The sequence below is a fragment of the Corvus cornix genome, chromosome 6 (genome assembly GCF_000738735.6).
Source record: "Corvus cornix cornix isolate S_Up_H32 chromosome 6, ASM73873v5, whole genome shotgun sequence".
Classification (NCBI taxonomy): Eukaryota; Metazoa; Chordata; class Aves; order Passeriformes; family Corvidae; genus Corvus; species Corvus cornix.
This window is the reverse complement of record NC_046336.1, coordinates 29417265-29434307: the sequence shown is the minus strand read 5'-3', so window position 1 is coordinate 29434307 and position 17043 is coordinate 29417265. Positions and strand designations below refer to the sequence as shown.

The following is a 17043-nucleotide window of genomic DNA, read 5'->3' as shown; positions in this document are numbered from 1 at the left end:
ACTGTATGTCCCCTGCAAAAATAAAGAAAACTTAAACCTCTAGTGGATAGCTTTAAAGCTATCCATTCAAATGCCTTTTAAGCCTAAAAAACCCTAAACTGTAATTATATGTGGGGTTTGCAGTGCTGGCCGGGTAAATTGGTGTGTGCCTGTGTATATTTTTGCCACTACTGAAATGGCTTGACCAGTTATTATCAAACAATCTTTCAGTTTAATGATAGTTATCATTTCAAAGTCCAAGGCAGAATCAATTTGGTTTTAAATGAAAGTTGACTTCAAAAGCAGGCATTAAGTAGAAATTTCTGAATTCATGGTACTGAAAACTCTTAATAGATTATGTAGCTTGTCTATAGTTTCTATAGCTTATTTGCTACAGTATTTTTAGGGAAAATTTATGTTCATTGCACTTCCCCTGACTTGAGTTTTCTTCATGTTACTGCCACTAGTTTCACCACATCTGATTGAAGCATATTTATGTTAATATTTCGGTATGAAATAAAATCTCTCTCCCTAAAATCAACAGTATTATCTCATGTAGGTTGATATGATTTTTTTTTTCCCCCATCTGAAATTATAGACAAATAAAAACCCTTTACAAAATGTTTTGACAAGAGTTGCTGAATTCTTTTCCTCTTCTTTTTGGGTCCTGATTCTAAAATGAGATGCACAAAGAGAAGAGGAGGTGGACTGGCTGATATTATTCATGCAGGGATCTGAAGAATGTGACTTTAGCATGGAAGTGGCTTTAAACTTGGGCCTGAGATGTGCTGAAATTATCTCCTTGCTCATTGGATAGTCAGTTTCTGAGAGAAAAATAGGGAGGAGATCAATGGCATCTCATCTAGCTTGACGTATGAGAGAGTTATTATCTTCAGGTGAATATAAACATAAGAAGAAGCCCTCGAAGTACATCCAGCCCTTCTCTGGCTCTTTGTGACTGTGGTAGCAGTTATGAAAGCCAGGGATTTTTCACTTGTAAATGTATGGTAGGAAAACTTAAGAGAGTGAGAGATGAGTCATTATGGGTTCAGAAGTTTCTTCCCAGAGTTTGAAATAAACTTCTAGCAGCTGAGACCTTCAGCCTGGAGAATGAGTCTTGAATTTGAAATGCCCAAATCTTTTGCCTTTTAATGCATCAGATCCTTTTCATTGCCTATACATGTGAGTTGGTCACAAAGGGCCTGGTTCTTACCCTGGTTGTCACTTGTCATGGAGTACAGTGATTCACTGGTGAAACCAGGGATTTTGCCAGTTTTAGGGTCTTCAACAGTGTGTCCCAATTTACCTTGTCATTTGTCTTTTCATCCAGCAGTCTGATAGCTGAAAAGTCAGTATTAAAGACTTTTACAGTCTTCTTATACACTTCTATGTTGTTTTCCCATTAAAATTATTCTTGTACTTTGTTGTTCTTGCATATTTAGAAAGCTTGTCTGCGTTTTGCAGATGTACATTGATTTTTGTAGTCCTCGATCTTGCTTTTGGTGTTACTAATTTAATACATTCATACCAGTAATTGTTTTCATAAATTCTTCAGGTGAAGCTGGCACGTGAAACCTGTGTTTCAAAAATCTCAAAACTTCATCTGTGCAAATGGGCAAAGTGTATGGAAATAGTGTAGACCCTCACCTCCTGTCTGAACTGTGTCTCTGTGGGACACGTTTGGTCTCAGTTCAGATGGTTTTGGTTGGGTTGTCAGATCATAATTTTGTATAGAATTGCAGTTAAGTTATTCTGTATTTGTTGAGTATCTATGTTGGCAAGTAAATAAAGTAGAGATGACATCTTTAGGGGCATTTTCAACTTGGATATTATGTTCAACATATTACAGATATTAAATGTGAATGTTAGGCAAGAGTTTGCCATAGCTCTGTGTCTTTTGTGCCTTGGAAATCACAACCCCCTTTGCTATTCGTAGAGAATCAAAACAATAGCAGCTGGTTTTCCTTTCTATCTCGTGCTTGAGCTTTCTTAGGAAGCAGTCATTCAGGCATTTAAAGACACCCAGGCGGGATTAGTGGTGTCACAAGTCACAGGACTGACTGAAGAAGGCTGCATGCACAAAGTCTAAGCAACTTACACAGTGAGCAAGCTGCATCACAGCTCCACAGCAGGCGTTTGTCACTGCAAGCAAACAATGCGCTCTAGACCTCTCTGTGCTGTTAAGGGCAGCCACAAACACCTTCTTTACTGGAAGCTGTGAAACGTTCTTGGATGTACCAGCCTTGACATCTCTGGCTGTGGGTCCTTTTGAACCACCTTCCACTACAAGTGGTTCATTTTTCATGGGAACGGGGCGCATATTCAGCATTTTGCCAAGACAGACTCCAAGAGGTCGAGTGGTGCAAGTGATCTTGAAAATGGTTTATACTAAACCTGCACTTTGTCTTGTGGTCTGGCAAGGAAAGAGGCTTACTTGTTTTCATGATTGTTTTCCTGGTTTGGCCAAAGATTTCTAGAAGGAAGGAGCTGCATCTAAAGTGAGTTTTCTGCTCTTGTTTTGAACTGCTTTAATGTTTCATTCAAACATTTCAGGAGATGTTTCATTTTTCTCTACAAGCATGATAAGATTGACTACTGTACAGGGATTGATCCTCACTTGTTGAAAATGCAGTCGATTATAGATTCACATGGAAATTTTGCAGAAATACAAGAAGTTTTAGTCTCCACGAGGGTAGACCATGAAGAAAGTTTTGCACAGCCTAAAACCGGCATGATTTTTAGCGTGTGGAAAACATACTGAAGTTATCGTGTTGGAATAGGGCCCTTTATGGGGACATTCCAAATAGCATCATATCTTTGGCTGCTTTATCCTGCTCAATACAACAATATGATCAAAGAAAGTTGATGATTAAATTGTGTGATAGGGCAAACAATTAGAGGGATTCGTTTGGTTTTTGATTAGTAATTATATTGTTTCTCTTTTTGCAATCATGTTCAAAACAGCTGGCCTTCCCTAGCCAAAAGATGCGTCCTCTGAATTGTCAGGCACTAGGAGTGGAGCTTTTCCTGTTGCCCTGAGGTTGTGTTTCGGGCTGTGATCCCAAAAGCATGTCTCTGAAGGGTAATTAACAGCACAGCTGAGGATGATAGCAGTTGGCCCCAGGCTGGTACATCCTTATCAGAAGAAATGCATACGGTAGTATGGGATGTAAAGCATGAGTATTTGTTTGCACAGAGAACATCATTCATCCAGTGCAGTCAGCCCCCTTTCTAATAAAGAAGATACAATTGGAAAATTTTAATAGTGATTTAGTTAAAAGGTAGCAGGGAGATACAAGGGATTAGAGCCTCTTGGAGGACGGATGAAGAGTCTCCCCATGACAGTGATGTGGCTGGTTTATTTCATGTGGTTCAGACACTGCTGTTAATTGGCTGCTGTAGTTTATTTGGAATAAAATTTTGTTGCTTACCAAGTGAGGGTAACACATTTGCTTGGAGGAAAATTCTAAATTAGCATAGGAGCAAAATCTAAGAAATGCCAAGGTCCTCCCATTTCCAGCGTCATGCTTAGTGCCCATCAGAGTTAAGCTTTCCTGCAGAAAAATTGCCAGTGGCTGCAGTAAGCCCACTATTATCAAAAATAAGCAAAAATGTTATCACCCATTTCCTCAGATCACCTCATGCTGCTGTAAGACTCTCTTTGTTGAGCACATTTCCAAATGGAAGTAACATAAGTTCATCCCTTAAAATGAGGTCATTGCCTCTCCCCACAACAAATGTTAGGCATGGTTAGCATCTTTTTGTTGGGACTCAAGCCAGAATGCATCCTGCTCTGGCACAATGGGAACCTGCTGGGGGTTTCCCTTCACAACAGCTACTGTTAAAGATGGAGTGAAAAACAAAACCCTGCTCCCAATGTGAAAAAGACTGGATTTTTAATCTGAAAAAGAGGCCACTGTAAGCAGAACACAAAGGAAAGAGAGATGAGCATAATAAAATACCACCAATATGGGAGGAGGCCTGTGCACGTTAAAAATAATGGCTTTGCACTTTCAAGGGTTCACTCAATAATACGTATTCTCTGTTTCCTTAAGGGACCCTCTGTAGTGCAGTGGAAAAACAGGCCAGACCCTGGATTGACAGTCAGTGCAAATTTTCTAATAGTTTTCATCTTTAGCCATGATAAATAGTCTCTTACTTCGCTGGAAGCACTTGAAGAAAAAGAGTGAATATGTATTTGCTAGCATGAGTCAGCATCAGCATTTTCTGGAGGCTTAAGGTAGTATCCAAGTGACTTAGGAGTTAGTCTTTGCTGCAATAGAAATATTTTAAACTGTTGTAGCTTTTCCTCAAAATGGGGAAGCAGTTCTCAGGTCCCTGTGCACCACAGAGTCTTCATCTTGTGGCGCGACTAGGGGACCATAAGGTAAAGAAGGGTTGGCAAACAGAGTGCTGCTGCCAGCACAGCTTATTCAGCCTCAGCCCTTTCCTGAGATGTCCCTGGGACAAAGGCTGTTGAAAATGAGCTCCAGACTGGAAAACTGTTGTGTGCTGCAGGCAGCCTGCAGTCTGCAAGCTCATCAGCCTGCTGTACATTAGAGAAGGGGTTTTTTTATAGCATCATACGTTAAAGGGAAATACACAAATCTAAAAGAAATACACATTGCATAAAACCTGCCTTCAGTAGCCAGTCATCTGCATTTGCACATTTCTTAAAACTAGAAACAGTCCCTTTTTCTTCCAAGAAAGTATGGGGAGAGAGGGGAGAAATCATTCTATCTGTGAAGAAAAAGCTTGATTTTATGTATTCATCAGTACTGGTACTCCCATAAACCCACTGTTTATTAAATACTCTCTGAATAACCATTCCAGAGCTAAATGCTGTGCACGGGATCTGAAGTTTGTCTCTCCAAGAATTAAAACACTTGTAAGAATCTTGATTTTTAATTTTAATCTGCATCTAGAATTTGAAAAGGTAGTAGCCACAGGAAGCCCATGAGGGAGCAGGGAAAGGCTTTGGGGACACAGCCTGACAACAGGGATCCAGTGCAAATGCACAGGAAGGGCTTCAATCTTTGTGGCTGACTGCAAGAGCATCTAAGATTCAGAGTGCTTTGATGTATGTCCCATGCCTGTTGTTCTCTTGATATTTGTTAAGACCATGGAGAATCAAAAGCCAATTTTCATCTTCATTTCGTATTTGGATTGATTACAAAAGAAGAGAAAGGGATCTGAACAGCCTGCAAGCATCCAGAATGCTTCTCAGGAATATTGAAGTTTAATTAGTATTGAAGAATAAAGGCATTGGGTCTGGTGGGGGAATGTCCTGTAGACAGAGTGCCTATGTCTGTGTGGGGTTCTTATTTTCCAGCACCAGCTGGTTTGGAAGGTGACAATGGGCATGTGGAGAAGAACTGCCCACAGAGAGGAGCACATGGGTGTCCTGGGCGATGGCTGGAAATCCAAAACCCTTTTCCCCCCTACTGTGGCTGTTAATGCACTTCATATAGCAGGTTCTTTATCAGTCTTTGAGATGGGCTTCCAGGAATGATGGCAATCCAGAAAAATAATTATTAACATTATTCTTACACTTCATTGATCTTTAAAATCCTCCAGTGATTTGAGCCTAGCTCTGGTGCTGTTTCTGACTGTAACGCTGAGGCAATTTACAGGCTCTAGCAGGGACTCCAAGATGCTCTTTTTTGAACAAAACAGTGCCAATTGCAAATAACGTTTTTCTACTCTACTGAGCTATTTAAAAACAAAAAACCAAACCCAACAAATTTAGGCTTAAAATACAAATGTAAAGTTGGGAAATTTTGGGTTCAGAAACATAAAAGTTGTGGATTGATGTTTTTGATCAATTCCTTTGGTTTTGGATGGAGAGTGTTCATTGGTTCTCCTGATTTTAGAAGTTTACCCCTTAGCAGGGGTACTCAAGACATTTTGCAGGGCAGAAGGTGGCTTGAAAGTCTCTCCTCTATCTGAGCAGGTCTGAAGTCATGCCTTAGTTACAGGGAAAGTGGAAGCTGGCAATGCTGCTTTTAGAGAGGCTGAAACTGCTTTTGGTTTCCAACAATGTTGTCCCTGTTTTCCCTCTAGTGTTACTGCTTGTTTCTGCTTATGGCAGAGGTGGAAATGGATGGAGAGAATCCCAGAAACCCTGCTGAGCTTCTTGCACAATTGTACGCCCTCAGTCTGTTACCCCTCTGTGCAAATCTCAAAGCTCCTGTGCATGGTGGCCCAGAATGGGTGAGCTAACCCCATCTGAGGGCTTTGGACCTTCAGCCAAGGCCAGAAAAAAAAGGTTTTCCCCTTTCTTAAAGCACAGGGATGTGTTCCACTCTGGCTGCTAAGGCAGTTCATGCACTTTCACACATTGGCTCACATCACGTTCAAGTAACTGGAAACCAGTAAGGTGGAAACTGGAAGTGCCAGCTCAGACCAGCTGAACCGAGGGAGGGTTTGGGTCATCGCCAGTGTGCTGTTAAAGGCAGCTTCTCTGAGTGCTTCCCAGTTGCTGGTGTCATGCCTGCATGTGTCAGTGCTGCTTTTCTTGCACAGTGCCCTTGTGCTTGAGCACTAGGAGTCCAGGCTGAAAGGTGAGTGGGATGCTGGGCCCAGCACCACACTGACCCCACTGCTCGGATGGCAGCCTGGCTGCCGGTGTCAGTGGCGTGTCTGGACACTTTTAGCTGTTTAGGAGTGAGTTTTGAGGGATGGCTAGCAAAGGAGGACTTGCTGTTAGCTTGAGGGATTTCAGGAGTGGATTTGTGCACCACTTAGCAGCACCTGAGATAGCTTGGTTTGAGACATTTTTATTTTGCCTCAAGGCTGGGACTGTGACCTGAACTTTATCATTCCTCCTGTTAGTGAACAAGTGCTTCCAAGAGTCCTTAAGTCTTCCAAGAATCCTTAAGTCCAAAAGTCATGCCCAACTCTGTAAAAGACACAGACATTGCTCTCCCTCCACAGTGAAACTGTAGTTAGTGATTAACGTGATTATCAGCTATTTATTGCTCCTTGTGCCTCTCCCCCTGCATTTTGTTTGAGCAGATTGGATTAGGATGTGTCTGCGGACGAGCAGCGTTCCTTGTCTGGTGTGTATTAATGCGCCTGGCGGAATCTGATTTTCCAGAGCGAGCGGCTCTGGCACATCCCTTCCCCACCCAGGAGCAGCTGTAAACAGCTGATGTTAATTCTGTCCCCTTGCTGACTGTGCCAAACAGAGATGCCATTGCCCTCTGACAAAAAGGCTCCCGCTCTATTGAGTCCTCCCTCATACCTTTAGTAATGCTGATAAAATGCTGACCTGTTTTTTACCCCAGTGACTGCTGTTGCTAAGCACTGAGAATATGACCTGTCTCCTGTAATAATCTGCATTGCACAATTCAGATGATCTCCCAAATGAAAGCAGCTCTCAAGGCAGCTTTTCTTCCCCATGGTCTTTACAGTTATGACCGTGTGCTTTGCAGCAGCACCTTGTTTTTGGTGAAGCTTAACCAAACACCAGTATTTGGGGGCTGTTTTGTTGGAAGGACGTTGCAGAAGCTGGTTTGTGATGATCAGTGTGGCATGCTTGGAAAAGAGCGATAAAGAGCAGGGAAGAATGTAAGCTGGTGACTTGTCACTGCAAAGTGGAATGCCAAGTGTGCAAAACTCGGGAGAAAACAGGGAGTTCATAAGTATTGGTTCGTAAGTAATGGTCCTCTTCGTAGAAGTGAGATCTTGTTGTAGTGGAAGTACTGGTGAAATGGTCTTGTAGCTTGTATGGGTACAAGGAGAAAAACAGATTTCCTACACACTTACCATTTCGGTGTTGTCGAGCCCAAGATTGCTTCATCCTGCACATGAAAGTGGCTCCCCATGGGCTTGGAGCAATGCTTGAACACAACATCCAGTTTGCAGTGGCTGTATCGACAGGAGAGGAGAAAACTCTACAGCAATCCAGAAATTTGGAATTAAAATGTATATATTTATATTTGAGCAACAGATAAGTAACTGAGCTTTGGTGCCAGGGTGCTTTGTATTCCTCTTAGCACTCACAACCTTTATTGTTTAGTCTAAAGGTAGTTGTTGCACTCTTTCAGAAATGTGAAAAGATCACAATGCACTGGTAGCTGCAATGATGTAAGCCTGGGATGAAATGATACTGAGAGTGAAAGAACCCAGACAATTCCTGCTATACCAATCTAGAAGAGGGCACAAAAAATGTGTTGACTGCCCAACATGCCAGGGAAAGCTGTGGCACAGATAAAATCAAAGATTATGTGATTTGTCCCTCTTGAAAGCTAACCCAGTTCATTCCATTTGCTCCAAGGCAGGATCAGCATTATCTAAACTGTCCTCCATGGATATTTGCATAACTTGTTAAAACCCTCTGGGGATGGGACTTGCTCTCAGTGATTCCTTCCTGACTTAACCAACATTTCTGCTGTCCTTACGTTCAAAGCTGAAGTCATCATGAAGTAAATTTCCATAGCTATCTTTAATGCGAAGTCTGACAAAAAGGAAAATGCAGTTTATGTAATGGCACTGTACCTAGAGATTTCTGGCTTCTTCATTGAATGTAGACAGATGTTGTCAATAAAATGTACTATAAAATGAAGGATGGAGAAAATAAACCAAAATGTTAGCAGACATGAGATTTTGAAATGTGTTCATTTGTAGCACTATGGGGTTTTTAATTCCACTAATCCAGTCCTTCAAGGTTGAGTATTCTGATTTTTTTTTTAAATCTCTCATGTTAGTTCTCACAGCACTGGTCAGCTCTGTTCAGCTTGGACACTGAAAGTGGTGTGGCACCTTTGGAAAGAGCAGCGTGGTTTCCATGCAGGCCAGTGCTGAGCTTCCCCTTGTTTGTGTGCCATGCTGGGTGCCAGATGTGTCCCTGGCTGCTGGCCTTGCGTGTGAGACAGTGCTCCATAATTCATGTTCATGAGTGAAGTCGAGCCTCGTGCTGCCTGCTCAGGATTTGACCCACATTTGATAAGGTGGTTTGGGATCTTTGTGTCTAGTTAAGTGGATGTACAATATGTTGTATCATTAATAATTCCTTTGCCACCAAAATGTGGTTTTATACTGTGCCTTAATTTCTAATGGGACTTTTCTTTTTTTCTTGTAGTCTGACACAAATGCAAGTTACCTGAGAGCAGCTCGAGCTGGCAACTTGGAAAAAGCTCTTGACTACTTAAAAAATGGAGTGGACATCAACATTTCAAATCAGGTTGAAAAATATTTTGGTCAAATTTTCTGGATAAATACCTTTCTCACTGTTGCTCAAATTTCTCTTTATATTTGAACTTCATGTCAAAGATAACTTTGTGGTTTTTGATGAACCATGTTTACATATCTTACCCAATGAAAACTTTTTATTTTAACCCTTTACTCAGACACCATTTCTCTTGCACTTGGAGAATGTGCTATTCAACCTTATCTTTCATTCTGTTTGTATTGCATTAGATCATGGGACAGTACACAGAGCTTGAGACCCCAGAGCCAGTATATCTTGACTTAATTCTTACTCTGTCCTTATAATCTAGCTCTTGTAAAGTTTACCTAAGTGTAGCTTTTTGTAAGCAGTCCTCTCAGTGGGATAATAATAATTTGTCTCCTCTTTGCTTGGTAAACTGGAAAACCTTTGGTAATCCCTCTAATTGCTTTTCTTTTTCCCCTTCCTTTTTTAAATCAGAATGGGTTGAATGCTCTCCATCTTGCTTCCAAAGAAGGGCACGTAGAAGTTGTCTCTGAGCTCATCCAGCGAGGTGCCAGTGTGGATGCGGCCACAAAGGTCAGTCAGGCCTATCTGGTTGTTCCCTTGTTCACGCTGCTGGCCTGTGCACAAGGTGTTGGCCAAGTGATTACAGACTGTGCTGCAGCAGTAATTGCCCATTTTCCACTGCTAGGGCGGGGTTTCAATAATTGTTTAATAGAAACAATGATAGCAGATGATAGTAAATGTCACAGATTGCTAGGGAGGAGATTTCCTGAACAAACTGTGGATTCCTGTTTTGGTTTCTGTCCATGCCATGTCTTCTAGAATAACACACCCATTAGCAGTATTCAGTTTAAGAGTATTTTGTTGCAAGAAATACTATATTCTAAAGTGGGAGGTGTTCTTGATTGTACTGTTATGTATTCATGCTCAGGTTTTGTACCCTTTTCAAGTGTCACTGTCTCTAATTCCAGAAAGGAAACACAGCATTGCACATAGCATCCCTCGCTGGACAAGCAGAAGTCGTCAAAGTGTTGGTCACGAATCGGGCCAATGTCAATGCACAGTCTCAGGTACAGTCGTATGTCCCTGTACCGACAACTTTGCTGACATTAAAATTGTTCTCCTCCTAGAAACTCCGATATTAGCAAGTATATTGTAGATCTTACTGTGTTAATGTTGGCTCTTGAAAGTAGGGTTGATAGTCAGTGAGACGAACCTCAGATCTGCCCTAGGAGTGTCCTACAAGCTGCTGCTTGTTAGAGCTGGAAGAGACGGTGATAGAACAGGAGAGTGGGAGAGAACGTTTTCAAAGGATCCTGTTTCATATAATTCACTGTCTCAGGCTTAATTGAACCCATCCCCTTTCCTTGCACAAGGAGGTACTGCAGGCATATGCAGAGTTTGTAGGTTTGGTTCAAGTCCTTTGAATGAACGTTTAGGTCAACTATAGAGAATTTGAAATACGAGAAAACAGCGCTGGTGCTACAAGCACAGCAGTAAAACAAAACAGAGAATCACTGGCTCAAACAATGCATAAACTACAGATTGTTGAAAGTTAGGCAGCTGTGCCAGCAGTGTCCTGCAAGCCACCCTGTTCCTGTTCTCCCTGTTCAGGGGCTGGCAGGCAGTGTCAGAGAAGAGACAGTCTTCTCATCTGGCCCAGGATTACCATTTTTCTGTATTATAAAGATGTGGGCATGAAAATAAATGTTTGTTTAAAAAAATTACATTTTAAAGGAGGAGGGTGGGATTTTTTATTGGTCTCTCAAATAATAGGAACAAAAAATAACGGGATCTGTTTCAAGAAGTTAGTTAGTTAGTTGTGGTCTATATTTCATGGGTTTTTCACCTAAATGAAAGAAATAAATGACTCAGTTCTTCTTTCTTACTCTTTTATACTAGCTTGATACAGCAATATTTGGAACCATATAACTTAAATTTAAAGAGAACAACAACAACAAAAAGTATTTTTAGGTAAAATCTCCCATGGCTGTTAAGAAATAAAATAAAGCAGAAATATTAGCTGTGCTTTTCCTGTTAAAGAAATTAAGATGGAATTGACAGAATCTTTTCTGCTTGTGTTTGAGAACTTGTGTATTCGACCCTGAAACTAAAAATAATCTGAGATTGTAAACATCTTATATAACTGCATTGTCCATACACCCTAAGGTTTTGCCACATGTTACTCTTACTTTGCTAACGTAAAAGAATTAAAGATTTGTTTCTCCCCCACCCCATGATGGAGGCCTTTGAAGTCTTTACTTGGAACACCCATGTAACACATCTTCTGGCCATTCCACATCAATACCTGGCAGTGAGATGTCCCAGCTGGGGTTTGTCTTTTGAGGAGGTCCCTGGTGCTCCCTGTTATCAAACTGCCCCTGGACCAGCTTTGTCTGTGGTATTGAGCTTCCCTTGAGCTTTTTCTCCTCTTTCCTTGGAGGTAACAGCTCTTCCATGCTAACAGTGCCAGTGTTAGGCCTTCTTCAACCAAATCTTCCTGCCTGTAAAAAAAACCAAAAAGCAAACCGTAAATTTGTGCTGAGTCTGAATTTTACACTTCTTCTAAGGGCTATTTATTATTACTGAAGACAAAATGCTTTTTTCAGACTTGTGGCTTTCTGGTAATTCCAGCCTCTTTGTAAAGAGAAAAGAAAATGTAAAATGTGGGGTGGAAAGATGTTTAAAACTCTACAAAATTTAACATAGGAGAAAAGGTTCTGCTCTGCCTCCAAATGCTAATAATATTTGGTCCTGAGAACTTTTGCCTATTAATTGTTTTATGAGACTAGCAGTTAGGTGGTGTTTCCTACTTCCTTTCTAAAAGCAAATGTTTGAAAGTAAAAAAAAAAAAAAATTAATCTTTATTTCTAGCTGAGTTAGTAAATAGATACAGAGTATGCCATGAAATGATGGGGACAAATGCCAGACTGCTGTTTACTGTAATAACTTGTAGTGTGACATATGAGGTACCTTAGCAAGTGCTTCCTGGCTTCTTTTCTTTTTAATTAAGTACAATTTTGACTGTATGGTGACTGAAGTGTTCAACCTCTGTCCTGGAGAGTGCATTAACACACTGCTAGCCTTGGGCTTGGGCTCTGTGAGCCCTTCAACCCCTTCTTTGTGCTTGTAGCGATGCTTTCTTGAAGAGAGATCAAAATATCAAAGTCCTGGAACAGCAGCAGGCCCTGCTGCCTGTGCAGGCCTTGTAAACATTTGGCTTCACAGCTGCTCGGTGTCTCACTGGTGGTAAAGTTCCTCTTGGATCAAACATCCGTTTCCTCTGCAGCTGTCCTTTGTTGTGACCTCCTCTTTGTCCCTGCTGCCAGCGTGGCCGCGTGCTTGGCCTCGGGTCACCTGTGCTCTCCTGTGCCCGGTGCTGGATGTGTGCCCTGCCCCTCTGCCCCGCTGCTCTGACTGGCAGATGTCTCTCAGCTGTTCCCACTGCGCTCCTACAGCTCAGCCCAATTTCACTGCCATAGGTCTGAAGCTGTGGTCTCCCTACCTCTCACCAGAGCCCAGTTTTTTGTTTGATGTAAATATGTGGCCAAACTTCCCTCAGCTCATCTCTTTTCAGCCCCATTGTTTTTTGCAAAATCTAGGTCACTATCCTGTCTAACTGTGGCAGAGATTTCAGAAATTCTTAGAACAATAGGTAAAAAATACATTGCTTTAATATTAATCCCAAAAAATTCTATTTCTGACAGGCTGTGACCTGTTTACAATTAAGGTAAAGACAGAAGCATTGATTGTAAGAGGAAGGCATTCACCAACAAATGAGTTAAACTCTGTAGCTTCTAATACTTGTATTGCATTGATAGAAATCACTCACGTAAGCATAATTTGAGAGATGCTCTAATGTGGTCAGGAACACTGCTAAACCTCTGTCTCAAACTGCTGAGAACCAACGATCCTCACATCTCCTGGTGCCTGAAATATGAAGTAGCTCAGTGCCCACAAGCAGACTGTGCTCAGAAGGCAGCTCTTTGAGGAGATGGAAGGCAGAAGTAGCTGGCACGAGTGAAAGAGAAGTCAAAGCTAATGGAAAGAAGGGGAAAAAAAAGTCGATTACTCCGAAGAGTCACTGCTCTTGCTTTCACTACAGACTTGTATTGTATTTCCCTGTCCCGTTTTGCATTTCCAGTGCTGTGGCTATCAGGAATCAGAGCTCATTGCCACCAAATAATCTGTCCAGACTGATTTTTAGTTTAACTTCACAACAGATATGAAAGGAATTGTTCTCGCTTAGCTGTGGGAATTGTATCTGGTCAGCTGAAAGATTCCTCTGTGTCCTTTTAAACATTACCCTTCTCCCATCTTCACTTAAGCCAGTGTAGATCATGCCATTAACTGGTCTGTGAGCTAACAGTTTTTTTGCTTTTCACCCAATCTGCCCTCATTTGACAGATCTGTGGTATGTATAAGATGTTTGTGGGGTGTTAACACTTTTGTTTTCGTATTTTAGAATGGCTTCACTCCACTGTATATGGCAGCCCAAGAAAACCACCTGGAGGTTGTTAAGTTTCTTCTTGACAATGGTGCCAGTCAAAGCCTTGCCACAGAGGTAAAAGTTTGAATTTCACACTTTATGAACAAAGCAAAATGTGCTTCAGCAGTGATTTCTGCCAGAGTATATCAAACTAGTCTTTTAAATACAAAATTAAAGATTAATAAAAAGCTGTCTCTGTGAAGTGTGCTAATGAATAGAGTTATGGGCTTTTCAGCAATTTAAACTATCTCTTGCTATTTCTGAAATTAAAAAAAATTACTTTAACTAGAGACAGTTCTAAATATAGATGTGTTCTTAGTCATAACTGCTAATCTTTCAGGTTAAGTGCTCACACAGGGAAGCTGTGTGTATAATATAAAAGTTCTTTGTGCTTTCAGTAAAAATAGTGAGCAGTGAGAAGGGCGGCAACTATAAGGCAAGAGCAGCTGTTCACCTGTGCTTTGGGCCAGCACTGGGATATCAGAGAGAACCCAGGGTTACTTGGGGTTTGGGGCATTTCCTGAGTTGCTTCATTACTGAGTTGATACCCTCCCTGTGGCACCTGGTTACCCCACCTGGTGCTGCAGGGAGCATTTCAAGCTGACAGAAAGATACAGGATCCACCCTCAAAGGTGTTCTGTGATCTTTCTAGAGGAGCACTTCGTATTTCTTTCTTTAAAAAGTAATTTTAACTCGAAAAAGACAACCTGTGAGGAAAATAAATAACAAATATATTAATAGTTGTAAATGTATGGCATTGAGAAAGGTGTTGAATCTGATGAATTTTCAGTTGCCTTATTACCAGGATTTTGCAACCAAAATGTAAAAAGGTAGTTCAGGATGTGCTCTCTTTAATATTTATTGAATTCTAATTGCTCTACCAGTACTGTTCTGTGAAGGAAATAATGCTTATTTGAAAAAGGCCTACTTTTTGAAAAATATGAACTGCACAATTAGTTCATTGCCACTATACCTCATAGTATCACTGTATAATGGTGTAAAAAGGAAATCTTATTCTTTTGAAGTCAACACTGTAAAAATGAATCGCTAATGGATCGAAACTGTGTTTCCAAAATCACTAAAAGTTAGTTATAACTAGAGATGTGCATACTACTTTCTGGAAATGCTCAAAGATATGAAAGTCAAGAAATACCAAAATGAAGTACTTTACATCTGGAAAATTAATTGAAAATTAGTTTTCAGAGGACTATTTCTACTTCTTTATAAAAACTTGGAAAGAAAGAAGACATAGACCTCCTAGAGATGTACAGCAGGTTCTGAATTCTGAAAATACTCTTGCCACTGTATGATTTTCTGAGAACAGATTTTTTAAAAAGTTTTGAGTGGGTACTTGGTTCTTTTTCTTTGGTATTGTTTTTCCCTTGAGCACTGTATGTCAGTTTAGGTTGAGCTTTTTTCCAACTCAGCTTGATGATAAGGTGCAATCTAATTTTATCCATGAGAATTCCTTTGAAGATACCAGACTACATAACAGTGGTTCCTTTATTGCCTTCCTTGTTTGAGATAGTTGTTTATGGGTTCTTTCTTACTTTCTCTCTTGGTACAGGTTTTCATGTAAATCCAATTTCTCTCTATCATTCTAAGTGCAAAAACTTTTGTAACTAAAGGATTGCCACTTAGCTAAATATTCTTTAAAATTAACTATTTAATCATGGTGTTTTAATCTAATTAAAGGAAAACAGTTGGTTCTATTTCCTGTAAGAAAAGACATTGTAGGTGTCTACACCACCTTTCTGTGAAGTGGCTGAATTTTCTGATGTGTAAATAGAGCAGGAAGCCAAAAACTCCAGTTTCTCCAGGCAAGAGCCCCCATTTCTGCAGGTACAGCAGAGCAGTATTGCCAGAGCCCTCTTGTGGGGATGCTCAGCGAGGGTTTTTGGCCGTCAGGACTGCAGAGCATCTTTCACACCCCATGCCCCTCTGCCCGTGGCTGTTTGACCCCGGGAGCTGCTCGTGGCCCGGGTCTGCAGCCCAGAGCCTGCCCCGGTGCTGGGGAGATGCAGGCAACAGGGAAACCTGGGTAAATGAGCATAAAACTCCTCGGGCTGGGGGGTGGACCTTGCTTGTTAGGACCCAGGAATTTCAGTGATTTTCTTGGGTTTTCTTCCCCTCAAAAATTTTGAAAACACTCTTTTTCAGAACCCCTCCTGTTCCTCATCCTAAATAGAGGTGTTCTTTATTTTGAAGTTAGAGAGAGAAATTTGTTACTGAAAACATAATTTTTCATTCCTCAAGTTAAAAAGTTAACACTTCAACTCTGCACTGTTGACATAGAGTGAGGATCTACCTTTCTCTGTCACTGCTGAACTTTTATTTCACAGTTACATGGTTTCACCGTGACAGCAGTAGTCGAAAAGTGAAAGAATGCGTTTGCTTGCTAAGCTGCAATGAGGTTTGGTGATACAGACTTTGGATATATTCATCAGGAGACAAATGGAATAAATAAATATCCCAAGTAGTTTTTCTTTGTGATTTTTTGGACTGCTTTATGGGTATTATCGTGGGTAAAGATGGATGTGCTCCTGGGTTGCAATGACAAATGTTTGGAAAGGAGCAGAATATAAATGACGATTCCTTCATTCTTTAGTTTTCTAAGAATCCGTAAAATAAAATTAAAATTCAAGACATAAAATTATAAATCCCAGACTGTACTTTTTATGTGTTTGAGGAATCTGCTCTAAAATCTGTTAAATAAAAACCTTCTGTTTTTCAGGGGTTTTATTCTCCATTGATTTGGTTATTAGCAAATCTGAAAGGAAATAACTATTTCTTGTAAGAGGATTGTCTGTCAAATTATATAAATTTTCATAAACAAAAATTGTAGCAGAACATCAGTACACTAGAAGAATGTGGTATTCTTAATCAATTATTATATTTTAAACCCACATATAAAATATATTAGAGGATAGAGCTCAAGTGTTTTGTTTGTTTTGGTTTGTTTAGTTGTTTGGAGTTTTTTTTAAATAATTATAAAAATGTAGATTATAATCTGTAAGGAATGGATGATAATTTACTATGAAGACATCATTAGCAATTGTAATTTTAATATTCTGGCTTTTTATACATTTTTATATAATTAAGCACTTACATAAATAAGTATCTGTATAATTAACTGTGAATTTGTGAGTAATTTCACGCTTTTTTTTTCCTCGAGTCTCAGTCATTTGTGTCTTACAATTTTATGTTGTGTCTGGAGTGCCAGAAAGGTGTTTTGAGTATTTGAAACCTTGTTCACCAACACTTTATTCCAATCTCAGGGTCGTTGCAGGCTGCTTTTAACTTGCACCATGTTACGCTTGGTTGAGTTTGAGCCAGCTCTGTTCCTAACGCTGAGATCTCTTCGCTTCCCCTTCCCACCCCATGGAAGGTTTGGAAC

The 17043-nt window shown here is 40.5% G+C and overlaps 1 protein-coding gene across 29 annotated transcripts in view; it reads left to right on the top strand.

Moving 5' to 3' along the window:
- Positions 1 to 17043, top strand: part of ANK3 (ankyrin 3) — a 345732-nt gene that overhangs the window by 196804 nt on the left and 131885 nt on the right. For all 29 annotated transcript variants that reach the window (XM_039554380.1, XM_039554383.1, XM_039554384.1 and 26 more), the window contains exons 2-5: positions 9065 to 9166; positions 9632 to 9730; positions 10129 to 10227; positions 13623 to 13721. In XM_039554380.1, the coding sequence (XP_039410314.1) occupies positions 9065 to 9166; positions 9632 to 9730; positions 10129 to 10227; positions 13623 to 13721 (399 nt within the window). The remainder of the gene's footprint in view (positions 1 to 9064; positions 9167 to 9631; positions 9731 to 10128; positions 10228 to 13622; positions 13722 to 17043) is intronic.